Source organism: Phyllopteryx taeniolatus, chromosome 20, assembly GCF_024500385.1.
Source record: "Phyllopteryx taeniolatus isolate TA_2022b chromosome 20, UOR_Ptae_1.2, whole genome shotgun sequence".
Classification (NCBI taxonomy): domain Eukaryota; kingdom Metazoa; phylum Chordata; class Actinopteri; order Syngnathiformes; family Syngnathidae; genus Phyllopteryx; species Phyllopteryx taeniolatus.
In genome coordinates this window covers 927,946-942,855 of record NC_084521.1, presented here as the reverse complement: position 1 = coordinate 942,855, position 14,910 = coordinate 927,946, and the positions used below count along the sequence as shown (strand labels likewise).

Sequence of the window (14,910 nt, the reverse complement as noted above, 5' to 3'; positions counted from 1 at the left end):
TATATTTATATATGAATATTATTAAAATAAACAAATAATGATGATGTCGGTGGAATTGAGGATGTCTTCGAAGTATTCTCCCCACCGACTCACAACGTCCCGAGTCGAGGTCAGCAGCGCCCCATCCCCACTATACACAGTGTTGGTGGTGCACTGCTTTCCTCTCCTGAGACGTCGGATGGTGGACCAGAATTTCCTCGAAGCCGTCCGGAAGTCTTTCTCCATGGCCTCACCGAACTCCTCCCATGCCCGGGTTTTTGCTTCAGCGACCACCAGAGCTGCATTCCGCTTGGCCAGCCGGTACCCATCAGCTGCCTCAGGAGTCCCACAGGCCAAAAAGGCCCGATAGGACTCCTTCTTCAGCTTGACGGCATCCCTCACCGTTGGTGTCCACCAACGGGTTCGGGGATTGCCGCCACGACAGGCACCGACCACCTTACGGCCACAGCTCCGGTCGGTCGCCTAAGCAATGGAGGCGCGGAACATGGTCCACTCGGACTCGATGTCCCCCGCCTCCCCCGGAACATGAGCAAAGTTCTGTCGGAGGTGGGAGTTGAAACTCCTTCTGACAGGGGATTCTGCCAGACGTTCCCAGCAGACCCTCACAATACGTTTGGGCCTGCCACGTCGGACCGGCATCTTCCCCCACCATCGGAGCCAACTCACCACCAGGTGGTGATCAGTTGACAGCTCCGCCCCTCTCTTCACCCGAGTGTCCAAGACATGCGGCCGCAAGTCCGATGACACGACCACAAAGTCGATCATCGAACTGCGACCTAGGGTGTCCTGGTGCCAAGTGCACGTGTGGACACCCTTATGCTTGAACATGGTGTTCGTTATGGACAATCCGTGACGAGCACAGAAGTCCAATAACAGAACACCGCTCGGGTTCTGATCGGGGGGGCCGTTCCTCCCAATCGAGGTAGTTAAAAAGCTCCTCGGTGGCAGGGCCCCGGTGGTGGATGAGATTCGCCCGGAGTTCCTAAAGGCTCTGGATGTTGTGGGGCTGTCCTGGTAGACACGCCTCTGCAACATCGCGTGGACATCGGGGACAGTGCCTCTGGATTGGCAGACTGGGGTGGTGGTCCCCCTTTTTAAGAAGGGGGACCGGAGGGTGTGTTCCAACTACAGGGGGATCACACTGCTCAGCCTCCCTGGTAAGGTCTATTCAGGGGTGCTGGAGAGGAGGGTCCGTCCGGAAGTCGAATCTCAGATTCAGGAGGAGCAGTGTGGTTTTCGTCCTGGCCGTGGAACAGTGGACCAGCTCTACACCCTCGGCAGGGTCCTCAAGAGTGCATGGGAGTTCGCCCAACCAGTCTACATGTGTTTTGTGGACTTGGAGAAGGCGTTTGACCGTGTCCCTCGGGGAGTCCTGTGGAGAGTGCTTCAGGAGTATGGGGTACCGAACCCCCTGATACGGGCTGTTCGGTCCCTGTACGACCGGAGTCAGAGTTTGGTCCGCATATCCGGCAGTAAGTCGGACTCATTCCCGGTGAGGGTTGGACTCCGCCAAGGCTGCCCTTTGTCGCCGATTCTGTTCATAACTTTTATGGACAGAATTTCTAGGCGCAGCCGAGGCGTAGAGGGGGTCCGGTTTGGTGGCCTCAGTATTGCATCTCTGCTTTTTGCAGATGATGTGGTTCTGTTGGCTTCATCAAGCCGTGACCTCCAACTCTCATTGGAGCAGTTCGCAGCCGAGTGTGAAGCGGCTGGGATGAGAATCAGCACCTCCAAATCTGAGACCATGGTCCTCAGTTGGGAAAGGGTGGCATGCCATCTCCAGGTCGGGGATGAGATCCTGCCCCAAGTGGAGGAATTCAAGTATCTTGGGGTCTTGTTCACGAGTGAGGGAAGAATGGAACGGGAGATCGACAGGCGGATCGGTGCAGCGTCTGCAGTGATGCGGACTTTGTATCGGTCCGTTGTGGTAAAGAAAGAGCTAAGCCGAAAGGCGAAGCTCTCAATTTACCGGTCGATCTTCGTTCCTACCCTCACCTATGGTCATGAGCTGTGGGTCGTGACCGAAAGAACAAGATCCCGGATACAAGCGGCCGAAATGAGTTTCCTCCGCAGGGTGTCCGGGCTCTCCCTTAGAGATAGGGTGAGAAGCTCGGTCATCCGGAAGGATCTCAGAGTAGAGCCCCTGCTCCTCCGCATTGAGAGGAGCCAGATGAGGTGGCTGGGGCATCTGATTCGGATGCCTCCCGGACGCCTCCCTGGTGAGGTGTTCCGGGCATGTCCCACCGGGAGGAGACCCCGGGGATGACCCAGGACACGCTGGAGAGACTACATCCTTCGGCTGGCCTGGGATCCCCCCGGAAGAGCTGGATGAAGTGGCTGGGGAGAGGGAAGTCTGGGCGTCCTTGCTGAAGCTACTGCCCCCGCGACCCGACCCGGATAAGCGGTAGAGAATGGATGGATGGATGGATGATGATGTCATCCAATAGGGATTATCCATCCATCCATCCATTTTCTGAGCCGCTTCTCCTCACTAGGGTCGCGGGCGTGCTGGAGCCTATCCCAGCTGTCATCGGGCAGGAGGCGGGGTACACCCTGAACTGGTTGCCAGCCAATCGCAGGGCACATAGGAACAAACAACCATTCACACTCACAGTCCAATAGGGATTATATGTGGTTAAATCATTTGTATGATTTATGAGTGACATGAGGTGTGCTTGGTTTGTGTCCAGAGTATCCGAGCGTCGGGCCTCGTCCTGCTGGAGGCCATTTTGTGTGGCGCGCTGCTTCTCTACTTCCCGGTAAGCCTTTTTGAACACATTTCCTAAATATGTAAATACAGTGCTACCTCCACTTACAGTGCTCCGATTTACCAGATTTCTTTGCGTTTGTACTTTTGTGACTCGCCGGTTAGCGTCAATGGTGAAGAACAGCAGTATGGACAAAGTTATTGGAACACTGAAGGTACTGTAATCCCCTCTCAAGTAGACAAGGAGAGCCACAGTCGCCGATGCACTTTCAGCCGTTTATTGAACGGGAAAAGCAGCCAAACACAAAAGTACAAAATGAAAACACTCATAAGGAGCATGGAGTCAGTCAGAGCTGGTAATGGCACTCACCAGATTAATGGAATTTCAATTCATTTCCAAGGGGAGTATTGTTTTGGCATTGTCAGCTTTTGGGCAGCTGCACGGCGCTGAGATAAGAAGGCCAAAAGCAGCCGAGGCGTGTGTGTACGTGTGATGAAGTGGCCGGTGGCCGCCCGCTAAGCTCACACGGGGTTGGCCCGTGAAGGCGGCACCCCGTCGGGACGACCATCTGTTGAGAAGGTGCTCATGCTGCTTCATCCTCACTTTTTGTTTTTGGGGAATTTGAGACATTTCTGGGATGGAGTCGTCTATCGGATCGCTTATAAGATGCTTTGGACTTCCACCGGAGGACATTGTCGACCAATCAGAGGTCGTGATGGTTTGACTATAATCAATCGTGTAAAAACGGGTTGTTTTGAGATGAAACAGTATCATGTATGGTCATTATACACCATCAAAGAAATGCTACTTTAATGTATGCAAGGCATACAAACAGAGCATATAATAATACTCAATGGCAAATATTCTCTCAGCTCTGTGAGAGCATCCACTATTATTGCAGATTAGTTGAGGAACTTCTCCACTCCTTCTTTTTGCTGTTAATTATGCTGCATCTCTTCCAGTAGAGCTCAGTGCTGCCTGGCACATTGTGGTGTAGCGTGGTACTACACTGATGTAGATTCAATTGTCTTGCCTCTTTATTGTAAAAAAAACAAAAAACTTAAAAACGATCACTTACAAATCTGCGATATAGTATGGGAACACTGTATAGGCATTAAATGGGCACTTGGACCTGCACTGTAGATCCTGCCTTATTGGCTGGCGAGTGCATGAAAAAGGAGGGGCAGCAGTTGATTGGGGTGGGGGAGAGCGTTGTTCCTGTGTGTAAAGCTGGTGCAGTGATGGCGCCAGCTTCTAAAAATAGAAGCTCGCAAATGATGGTACAAAAGGCCAATTGTCCATTTCTGCAGCGTTTCGTCAGGTGACAAAAGCTTTGCGCAGGTATTTCATTTATTATCTGGAGAAACAGGTCAAGAAAAAAGAGATCGCTTCCGTGCATGCAGCGGCGACGCAGAGATTGATCTCGCCACCCCGCCCCAGCGAATCCCACAAGCGCCTCAGTCGGCTGCCATGTTGAGACGCATCGCTGCCAGTCTAAAGATAGTTGCCCGCCCGCCGCCGCTTCTATTTGCAATCATTCCGCTCTTATTAAACAGTGGGAGACACATTACATCCCGTTCTCGTGGCTTTATGAAGCACACAGATTATTATTATTTTTTTCTCCCCACAGGATGGTGTCTCATCCAATAACTTGGGGTCCCCCCTTCCCCTCCCCCTCCTCCACCTCCTCCTCCTTTAAGATGGAGATGTAGGGTACACGAGGAGCTATTTGTGTCTGACTGGAAAATGTGTTCCCTTGCATTAGTTTGTTGCAGTGGGCACCAGCAGTTTTTGTAATAACTACATATCTCTATTTTTCACACTACATCACAATCAATACTATTGGTCTGTTGTTAGATTAGGAAAAGTGTCGAATTCGTTTGAACCAGTGCTGTCTTTTCCTATGTTGGAAAAAAGGAAGCATCTTTTCATCTCGCCTTGACCCAATGACGAAGTAAGGAAAGGTGGTGTCCAAGTGAAGGGATTGGACTTTTGGAAGAGACCCTCTCTCGGGCTCGTCTGATCGTCACCCGATGCAGGAGACGAGCGAGCCCAGGTGTACTCGGTAGCTCCTGATTAGTTTAGGGGGGAATCGAGTTCCAATTTCCAGCAAGTCTTCGCGACCAGAACGAAGCTGTGGCGCTTCCCGAGCCCGACTCCACTTCCCGCCGGTCTGAGATGAAACCGGGTTGTCTGATTCGACGGCGGCGGGTCGTTCCTCGGCTCTTCTAAGCGCCCCTGTGGCCCTTTTCCTCTGCTGTCGAGCCAACTCGTTCTTTCCTCAACCCGCGACGAGGAGCGAAGGGACCGAGCCGGGCGTAATATACGCTCGGCCCGCCTCGGGGACGCAGAAACCATTACCTCCCCTCCGGAAAGCCGCCCGCCCCCCTCCCGCATGGCAGCCGGTGTCGGCTTTCATATAAAAGTGGATCAATCGCTATTACCCTCCTCCTCCTTTTGCGCCGTCCCCCGCCACCGCTCTTCTTCCTGCTCCCGCCTCCTGCTCGCTCAGACAGGAAGTGCAAGTTAGAAGCCAGCCGGGAATGAACAGGAGATGAAGAGCAGAGGAGGCAGAGAACGTCACCTTGTGTTTCTAGACACTTCTGACTCACAGTCGCTTTTCTACACGCTGGACTCCAAGAAAAACAGATGACAAATATCCTGTGAAACAGTCATTTTTTTCATCGTAAAATAGACATGAAGTGCAGGTTAGAAGCGACCCTGGAATGAACCGAGAAGGCGGAAGAATCTGTGTCGATTCTGAGTTGTCCGGGTCATGGTAATCGGCAAAAGTTGAATGGGGGCAACTGGACTTCTTGTTTGTTGAAGACAGAAGGAGGCGCCTTCGCTTGTGACATCTCTCCCCCAAAGATTGTCTCCTGCCATGGGAAAAGTGGCCACTAACTCAACCGAGCAACAACAACAACAACAACGCTATTGTGACCACGCCCATCAGAGACACCAACAGGGAGATGCTGCATGTAAAATTTCAAACTGAAGACGCCTTTTGGATTCCAGGTGAAACGTCTTCAACAAACAAGAAGAGTCCAGTTGCCTCCTTTCAACCTTGTGTATCGACACACTTCAGACTCACAGTTGTCTTTTTCTGCACGTCAGATACATCCATCTTAGAAAAAAAAACTGCTGGCACCTCCTCTAAATCTGTGGTCAGACCTGCTTGAAGATATTAGCACACTGTGGCAGATTCAATGGCGGCATTGCAATTGGTTGGTCGTGAACCCTAGGCCAAATTTATAGCGTCTACTTTATATATTGCGCACGTCTACAAGGAACCGTATTTCAGACTCCCTTTTGTCTTCACAACTGCCTTGACCGACTGGTTTAAGAATGTAAACTGTGACTGGAGGCTTTAATTCCACCGATTATCCTTCCAGGGGTACGCTATTGTCTTTAGAGCTAGTAACCTTGGACGTATTTGACTCCAGTGTAGTCATTTCGTCAGAACAAAAATTGAATTTTCATCCTTTTTAACAAAAACAAATTTAAAAAATCAAGATTTTTCTACAAGGTCAGTATGAGCCTCTTAATAAAAGGCTAAGTTTTTTTTTTTTTAATGTTTGGGCTGGGAAAGGTCATTGCACATCTGCTCTGATTATGAATGAGTTGCTCGTTAAATTTCTTGAAATTTCATCAAGAAAAGGCAACACTGTAACAATTATTAGCTTTTAGCCAAAGATGATAAGATGACCAAACCGTCAAAAGAATTGAAATGTTGATTTTTGGCATCCTGCATCGCTACCTTGCACACAAGACGGCACGCCTGGAAAAAGCTGTGAAGAAGTCTGCTTGTGGCTCGTCTGTTTTTTTGCGTTTCTGAAAATAAGGCGATTGACTTTGTCCGCCTCAAAATGGATGGGAAACCTCGAGCGCGCCTGTTTAAAAATATTCCGGAATGAAAAAGATCTCTCCGGCTGCCTTCGCCGCAGCTGGCCGGCGTGCGTCACGTCGGCGTCCCCGGTGGCCGCGCGTCTCAGCACGCCGCCAGCTGACGGCCGCGTGCTGAGAGATGACGTGATTTGCGGCGCGATGTTTAATGAGGTGCCTTTTGGGAAGGCTGAGAGACAAGCATTCACATGAATGCTATTGCGTGAATCCCACATTTACATGAATACTCTAATTAAAAAAGGTTGAATGCTCAGAAAAGAGTATTTAATGTTATTGCATGCTGTTACGGGGGACGTAACGTGGCAAAATACATTTTGCAAATGCGAAGTAATAGAGTATTTGTGCTTGTTACTTCCCACCACTGCAGTACATCCAATACTTTTAGCTGCACTCCATCCCCAACACTTGACAGCACTTAGCATGGATTATTCATGAAATGCTTGAACGGAGAGCGGCATCTTGGTCTTCTTCTGGGAAGTGCACTTTCTGTGCTGGAAGATGACCTCTGACCTCTCCTGAGGACACAAGGGGGCAGCTTTGAGAGGTTATGTCACGGTATCGGATGATCCGATGAGAGCTGAGAGTCCACGGGGAGAACCTGCTTGGCTTTGGGTTACTTAACAGCAAGGCGATGCAATTTCAACCTCATATCATAATAAATATATGCGGTATAAAATACCATCGAGATACTTTTTCCTGACTATTTCTCTTTCTGAATAAGACTATTGTATTTTTAGCCTTTTTAATAAATTGGAGATTGCGAGACCTTGGGAATAAAATAGGGGAAAAAATCTAAACAATTAGAAATATTGAATTACATTTTTTATGGTTTTGTTTTAATTTTCCAATTCACAAACTTGTTTTTTTCCAGCAGGCAAACCCTAAAGATTAATCTTAACAATAGATTAAAAACTATACATATTTGTAATAAAATAATTCAACAGTTCTTTTGTATTATTTTTTTTTTTACATTCATTTTACAGCTTTTTATTTTTCAATTTTTTTTTACTAAGCATTCATCCATCCCACCCATCCATTTTCTGAGCCGCTTCTCCTCACAAGGGTGGCGGGACTGCTGGAGCCCATCCCAGCTATCTTCGGGCAGGAGGCGGGGTACACCCTGAACTGGTTGCCAGCCAATCGCAGGGCACATATAAACAAACAACCATTCGCACTCACGTTCACACCTACGGGCAATTTGGAGTCTTCAATTAACCTACCACGCATGTTTTTGGGATGTGGGAGGAAACCGGAGTGCCAGGAGAAAACCCACGCAGGCATAGGGAGAACACGCAAACTCCACACAGGCGGGGCCGGGGATTGAACCCCGGACCTCAGAACTGTGAGGCAGACACTCTAACCAGTCGTTCACCGTGCCGACTAAGCATTCATGTTACCAGTGATTAGAACTGGCCAAAAATAAACTTTATATGAACATTAGGTTTATCTCTGATTTTTACACTAATTTTTCAGGATTGTATTTGAAAATGTTCACGTTAACAATAATTTCAATGGAAAAAAATAAAAAATAAACATTCGCTATACATCTCGGTATGTTACTTTTTTTTTTATTCAATAGGTAAAAAAATCTGTCACTGATGGTGTAGTGGTACACTTGCCTGACTTTGGTGCAGGCAGCGTGGGTTCAGTTCCCACTCAGTGACGGTGTGAATGTGAGTGCCAATGGTTGTCCGTGTCTATATGTGCCCTGCGACTGACTGGCGACCAGCTCAGGGTGTAGTCAGCCTCTCGCCCGAAGTCAGCTGGGATAGGCTCCAGCGTCCCGCGACCCTAACCAGGATAAGCGGTGTTGAAAATGGATGGATGGAGGTAAAAAATCTTATGTGTAAGAAGTTAATTACTTTAGATTATTCACATTCATTACAGACTGATTTTTAAAAAAATGTATGACTTTGGTCATGTTTGCGTATTAATGGAATCAGATGGATCGCATGAATAATTAATTTTCCTAATTGAGTTACAGCAGGAGTGGACGACAAAACTTTTTGCCATTTTTTTTTTTCCTCTTGCTGCACTGGTATAGAACCTAAAATTACTCACAACATGGACCTTAAGCTGGATATGATGGATATGAAATAAATGCCCAAAAAGGCTTTTGACTCCATCACTCTTTCCTGTAAAAAGCGAAGTCACCGCTGGCGTTTTCCTCGTCTTGCTGTCGTGCTCCCCGCGGAGACGGGTGCGTCAGCGAGCTGCCTAGCGCCAACCGGGCCCCTGCGGACCTCTCCTTTGCCGTGAGGAATGCCCAACATGCTTTCATATATTCAGGCACATCTGTAAAACGTTGCAAGTTGTAGTGGGAAAGTCCTACTCCATCACCGCATGTCACGTCCAGATGATTTTTGCATCATTTTCCTGGATCGACTCGTTTCCACTTTAAATGACCGATTTGAAAATCCACGTTTGGCATTCCGCCTGCGGGAATCTATCAATGCCTCGGCTAATCCGATTAACAATTCCACGGGGTAAATCTCATCATATCTGCAGCGCAGAGATAATTATTACCATTTTTTTAAATCAATTTTAATGTGTCATCGGGACCCGTTTTGAAACCATCACTTCAGTTACCAAATATGGTTCCCTCGCCGCTAAAGCAGTGCTTCGCCAACTTTTTACACGAAGTACCACTGGGCTCAAGTATATTCAAATGAAAAATTGTACTTGAATAATGATTCAATTAAAATGTATTGCGCGTAAAAAGTTGTATAAAAATTGTGCCTAAATAAATGTTTGCAAACAAACAGTTCTAAAAGATTAAATGCAAATTAATTTTACTTACAAGTTAAAGACAACTGAACTGTACTTAACAAATGTACTGTACGACATTAAAAAAAACATTGAAGCCATTTTATGTAACATTATGCACAGTTTAAACATTTAGTTTAAACAATTCAGTAAATTCTTTGGTATAACACTAGAGGGGGCTCATGTACCACAGTTTGAGATTTACTGTGCTAAAGCTTTAGACATACCCAATTTTCACCCCAAAAATGTGGTATCATCCAAGAAATTTACCATTAAAATAATTAAAATAATAATTAAAATAATGATAGTCCTGTCCTTCAATAATTGGCTTGCTTGAAAAATCAAGGTGAATTATTGTTCTGAATATACTACTACTACGAATAATAATAAAGATAATAATAATGATATTATTATTGTTATTACTATTATTATAAAAAAATGAAAACTGAAATTTCCATCCATTTTCTGAGCCGCTTATCCTCACAAGGGTCGCGGGCCTGCTGGAGCCTATCCCAGCTATCATCGGGCAGGAGGCGGGGTACACCCTGAACTGGTTGCCAGCCAATTGCAGGGCACATACAAACAAACAACCATTCGCACTCACATTCACACCTATGGGCAATTTAGAGTTTCCAATTAATGCATGTTTTGGGGATGTGGGAGGAAACCGGAGTGCCCGGAGAAAACCCACGCAGGCACGGGGAGAACATGCAAACTCCACACAGGCGGGGTTGGGGATTGAACCCCGCTCCTCAGAACTGTGAGGCCGACACTCTAACCAGTCGTCCACCGTGCCACCAAAAACTGAAATTTGTTTTTGCTTAATTATTTATACTTGAATATTTTGTTTTTCTTTTATTGAGTGATCTTAAAAGGGATATGAAATGGAGAAATATGAAAAAAGCGTTTTCTTCCTAAATATGACGTGGCCTTTCCTTTTGTTCTTGTGGATTTTTGCAGGTGGGGATCCTTTACTTCCAGCCCGGCGTGTTCCGCTGCATCCTGCTCCGCTGGGTCCGCCTGCTGGGCTTCGCCACCGTCTACGGAACGCTCACGCTCAAGTTGTACAGGTAACGCGCATGTCGCTGACTCACAGGAAGTCACCTCACTCAGCAGAAGTTTTCATCATCACTGTGACTTTTTCCATGATGAAGAGGAGGAGGCATCTGTCCAGTTCGAGGATAAAATATGACGTCGATTCATTTTTGATGGGGGTGTGAGGACATTTGGAGAGAGGAGGGGCGCTCATTAGCGCCGGCCAGTGCTGCTTCATCAAGGGCACTGACTATTAATAGTAGCGCGTGTGTTTGAATGATGATAGTGCCTCTCTTACGTAGCACGTCTCTTGTTTTATTTACACTCATCCATAAAAGAAGCCGCCGTTAGACTTGGAGCAGCTCGTTGTGAATTCACAACCTATAACAAATGATTTCAGACTTAAAGTTCACACAAGCTCACAACATTAAAAATGATGAAAGTTCATTTGTACACATGGAATAGCAGCTTATGGTCGTGGTTATAAATGAGGATGTACAAGTTATAAATCAACTGGATTCAAGCAAAAACAATGATTAGACTGAAAACTAATTTTCCTCTGAAAAACATGACTCACAGATGAGTAAATATCATTTTAGGTGGGTATAGTCCAAATCAAAGCCACAGGAACAAATCTGTCCTCATGACAATTTAGTCCAAATTCATATGAATGCATTTCTTGACATTCTAATTATTATATGATGGAAAGAAAGCATTTGTTCCTTTGAGATGATGACAAAATAAAGCATGTTTTATTGGCTCATTTGGGCAAATTCCCTCATAAAATTCTTGAAAAATGCCCAAAATGTCTGCTTCAAACCAAAATGTCTGACTTCCTGTTAAATTTCAAGCATGGGTCTTTGAGACTTTTTTGCGCGTCCTGATACAATAGACATGTCCACCCAATTTGACGTTGATGGGTCATACTGGTGTTGGGGGCTGACTTTTTTTTCCAATTCTTGTCAGAGCTCTGGAATTCGCCTGAAATGGCTGCGTCAAACCAAAATGGCTGACTTCCTGTTCACTTTAACGCATGGGTCCTTGAGATTTTGGCGTGTTCCGTTATGACAGACATGTTCACCCAATTTGGTGTTGATTGGTCAAACTGGTTTCAGGGGCTGATTTTTTTTCTTGAGTTCTGGAATTTAACCGCAATGTCTGCTTCAAACCAAAATGGCCAACTTTTTGTTCAATTTCAAGCATGGGTCTTTGAGACTTTTTAATGTGTGCTGTTACGACAGATGTGTCCACCCAATTTGATGTCAAACATTATTTGTCTTGAGGATGTTGATGGGAAAAGTACAGAGAAGGTCAGAAGGAGCTACATTGTGTCTTTGGAATTCTGGAGTGGCAGTATGTTAGAATAATAAATAAAAATGTCCAAGGGCAGCAGAACAGTGGTGAGGTGTGCTGTAGGTGTGACAGACGAATTTAAGGTGGAGGTGGGACTGCATCAGGGATCAGCCCTGAGCCCCTTCCTGTTTGCAGTGGTGATGGATAGGCTGACAGATGAGGTTAGACTGGAATCCCCGTGGACCATGATGTTTGCAGATGACATTGTGAACTGCAGTGAAAGCAGGGAGCAGGTGGAGGAACAGTTAGAAAGATGGAGGCATGTACTGGAGGAATGAAAATTAGCCGAAGTAAGACAGAATATATGTGCATGAATGAGAGGGGTGGTGGGGGAAGAGTGAGGCTACAGGGAGAAGAGATAGCAAGGGTGGAGGACTTTAAATACTTGGGGTCAACCGTCCAGAGCAATGGTGAGTGTCTTTATGTCTCAAAAGTGTTCTCTGTCAATTGACTGTCTGTTGTCGTACTAGAGCGGCAAGACAAATTCCTTGTGTTTTTTGGACATACTTGGCAAATAAAGATGATTCTGATTCTGAAGTGAAGAAACAGAGGGACAGCCAAGGTTCGATGTTTTGGAGACAGAGTTAGAGGGAGCAGACTTCGATGGTTTGGACACGTCCAGAGGAGAAATAGTGAGTATATTGGTAGAAGGATGTTGATAATGGAGCTGCCAAGCAAGAGAGCGAGAGGAAGACCAAAGAGAAGGTTGATGGATGTCGTGAGGGAAGACATGAGGGCAGTTGGTGTTCGAGAGGAGAATGCAGGAGATAGGCTTACATGGAAAAGAATGACGCGCTGTGGCAAAACCTAAAGGGACAAGCTGAAAGGAAAAGTAGAAGAAGTCGAACTGGTGCCAGGGAGGGGCTGATGTTTTTCGAATGTTCCATGGACGACAAGCCAACGTTTTGGGCCATCACGGCCACCGTAGAGCGACTAATAATAAAAGCAAAGTGATGCGTGTCCAGGGTCCTGAAGGTGTTCCTGTCACGCACGGCCCAGAGGATTCCCTACATGACCAGTTGGCGAGTTCTGCGTCTGCTGGCCGTCATCCTCCTGGTGGTCTGCTGGTTCCTAGTTGCGTGGACGTCGGCCGTGTGCCAGGCGGCCGACAGGAAGTCGGCGCTGATCGACGTGGGCTACACGCCGGACGGGCTGCAGTTCAGCATGTGCCTGCTGGACCCGTGGGACTACATGATGGCCGTCGGTAAGACACGAACACAGACTCCTCCGTAGGGCTGCGACTAACGACGATTTGAATAATCAATTCATCTATCGATTGTTTTTTTCAAATAATCGATTTAAAAAAAAAAAAATTTTTTTAATATACATTCCTTTATACAAAAAGAGAACATTGTGTCAAACTGACAACGTAGAAAATGTACAAGCATAAATTGGTGATGATTCTGTTACTAGTTTGGTCTGTAAGATGTCAGAAAATTGGCAAAAAATGTTGATGATTGTTTTCCACAGTAAAAGCAGATTTTTTGCCAATGTCTTATTTTGAAAAGAAAAACATCCATCCATCCATTTTCCGAGCCGCTTCTCCTCACAAGGGTCGCGGGCGTGCTTGGAGCCTATCCCAGCTATCATCGGGCATTATTTTTTAATTATCGTATTTGTACAAATATTTTTAGATGGTAGGAAAATTAAACAGTCCAGTCAAATAAAAAAAAGTCCAGTCAAATCAAAAAAAGTATTGGGAAGTTCAGACAGAAATATTGGAACACCCAAGGGAGATTTGGGCGAAATGATTGCCACACCCACATAAACATTTGGCAAAAGTATTGAGACACTGAAGAAACTGCAGATTTTCGACCAAATTATTGGGGCTCGTACAGGAATTTTCAAAGTACTGAGACACCTACAGAAAGTGATGATAAATGCAGATTTTTGGCCAAATTATTGGGCACGTACAGGAATTGTAAACAAAAGTATTGAGACACCTACAGCAAGTGAAGAAACTGCAGATTTTCGACCAAATTATTGGGGCTCGTACAGGAATTCCGAACAAAAGCATTGGGACACCTAGAGCTCGTAAAGAAACTGCCGATTTCCGACCAAATTATTGCCACACCCGCAAAAGTATTGGGACACATACAGGAAGTGATGACAATGCAGTAATTGAACAAATTTATTGAAACTTCAATAGGAAGTGACGAAACCATGGAGTTAGCGTACTTATTTAGGATTTGTAGCCAAAGTTATGAGCAAAAAGTGGTGCCGATCTAGCAGATGATTTGCATGCTGTTTTACATTTGCTGACTTAAGCAGCGTCGACGAAAGGGAAAAACAGATGGAACCCCGCAGCAGCACCCCTACCAGTGTGTGTGTGTGTGTGTGTGTGCGTGAACTTTAATAAGGACACGTGGGGCTTACCTCTGAAGCTCATAAATTACACACACACGCAGTCGCCATAAATCTTTCCATTTCATAAACAGTGCACCTGCGTAGGTTTCTTTATTTTATTTTTAATCCCACAAGCAAATATTTATGATGACGCTGCAAAAGTGCGACGTCAGCGACACTGCGTCCATTTCATCGGAATTCATTTCACTCTGCCTAATCACCATCTGCCTCGCAAGCACTCTCCTAAGTCTCCATGACAAGCTTGGACGTGAGCGTTTATTGCAAGTGCGACTCCGTTATGCATTTCAAACGTAATGTTCATTGCAGTTAAGGGTTGCAAAATTCTGGGAATTTTCAAAGTTGGAAACTTTCCATTGGAATTAAGGGCAATTTATGGGAATAAACCAGGAATTTTTATGTTGATTTTTATTTATTTTTTTATTTATTTATTTATTTATTTTTTGTGAGCCAACATTTTAGGTACTAGCAAGATTTGGATACACTAGAGTGAGGTGAAAGAAACCTGAACTATTCAACTCATTTACTGCTGCGGTCATTTATAATTGCCAACTGGAATCCAACAGTTTACTGCGTTTTTCTGTGAAATTCAGGTTTTGTAAACCGCTGTAATGATGAAGAGATGCCAGTAGATGGCGGCGTTGCATCGCTGTGGACTTGAGATCAGCACAGCTTTTGAGTAGAAGAGAAAGATTAGGCGCTGAATCTCGACTTCCTAAATTGTTTACGATGGAGGGAAACGGCTAAATGTTAGAAGTCAGACAAGTTTAGACATCTC

General features: G+C 45.8%; 1 protein-coding gene across 2 annotated transcripts in view; it reads left to right on the top strand.

Moving 5' to 3' along the window:
• LOC133470353 (metabotropic glycine receptor-like) overlaps positions 1 to 14,910 on the top strand; it is a 56,816-nt gene that overhangs the window by 29,925 nt on the left and 11,981 nt on the right. For both annotated transcript variants that reach the window (XM_061758646.1, XM_061758645.1), the window contains exons 5-7: positions 2,691 to 2,759; positions 10,341 to 10,450; positions 12,734 to 12,972. In XM_061758646.1, coding sequence (XP_061614630.1) covers positions 2,691 to 2,759; positions 10,341 to 10,450; positions 12,734 to 12,972 — 418 coding nt within the window. The remainder of the gene's footprint in view (positions 1 to 2,690; positions 2,760 to 10,340; positions 10,451 to 12,733; positions 12,973 to 14,910) is intronic.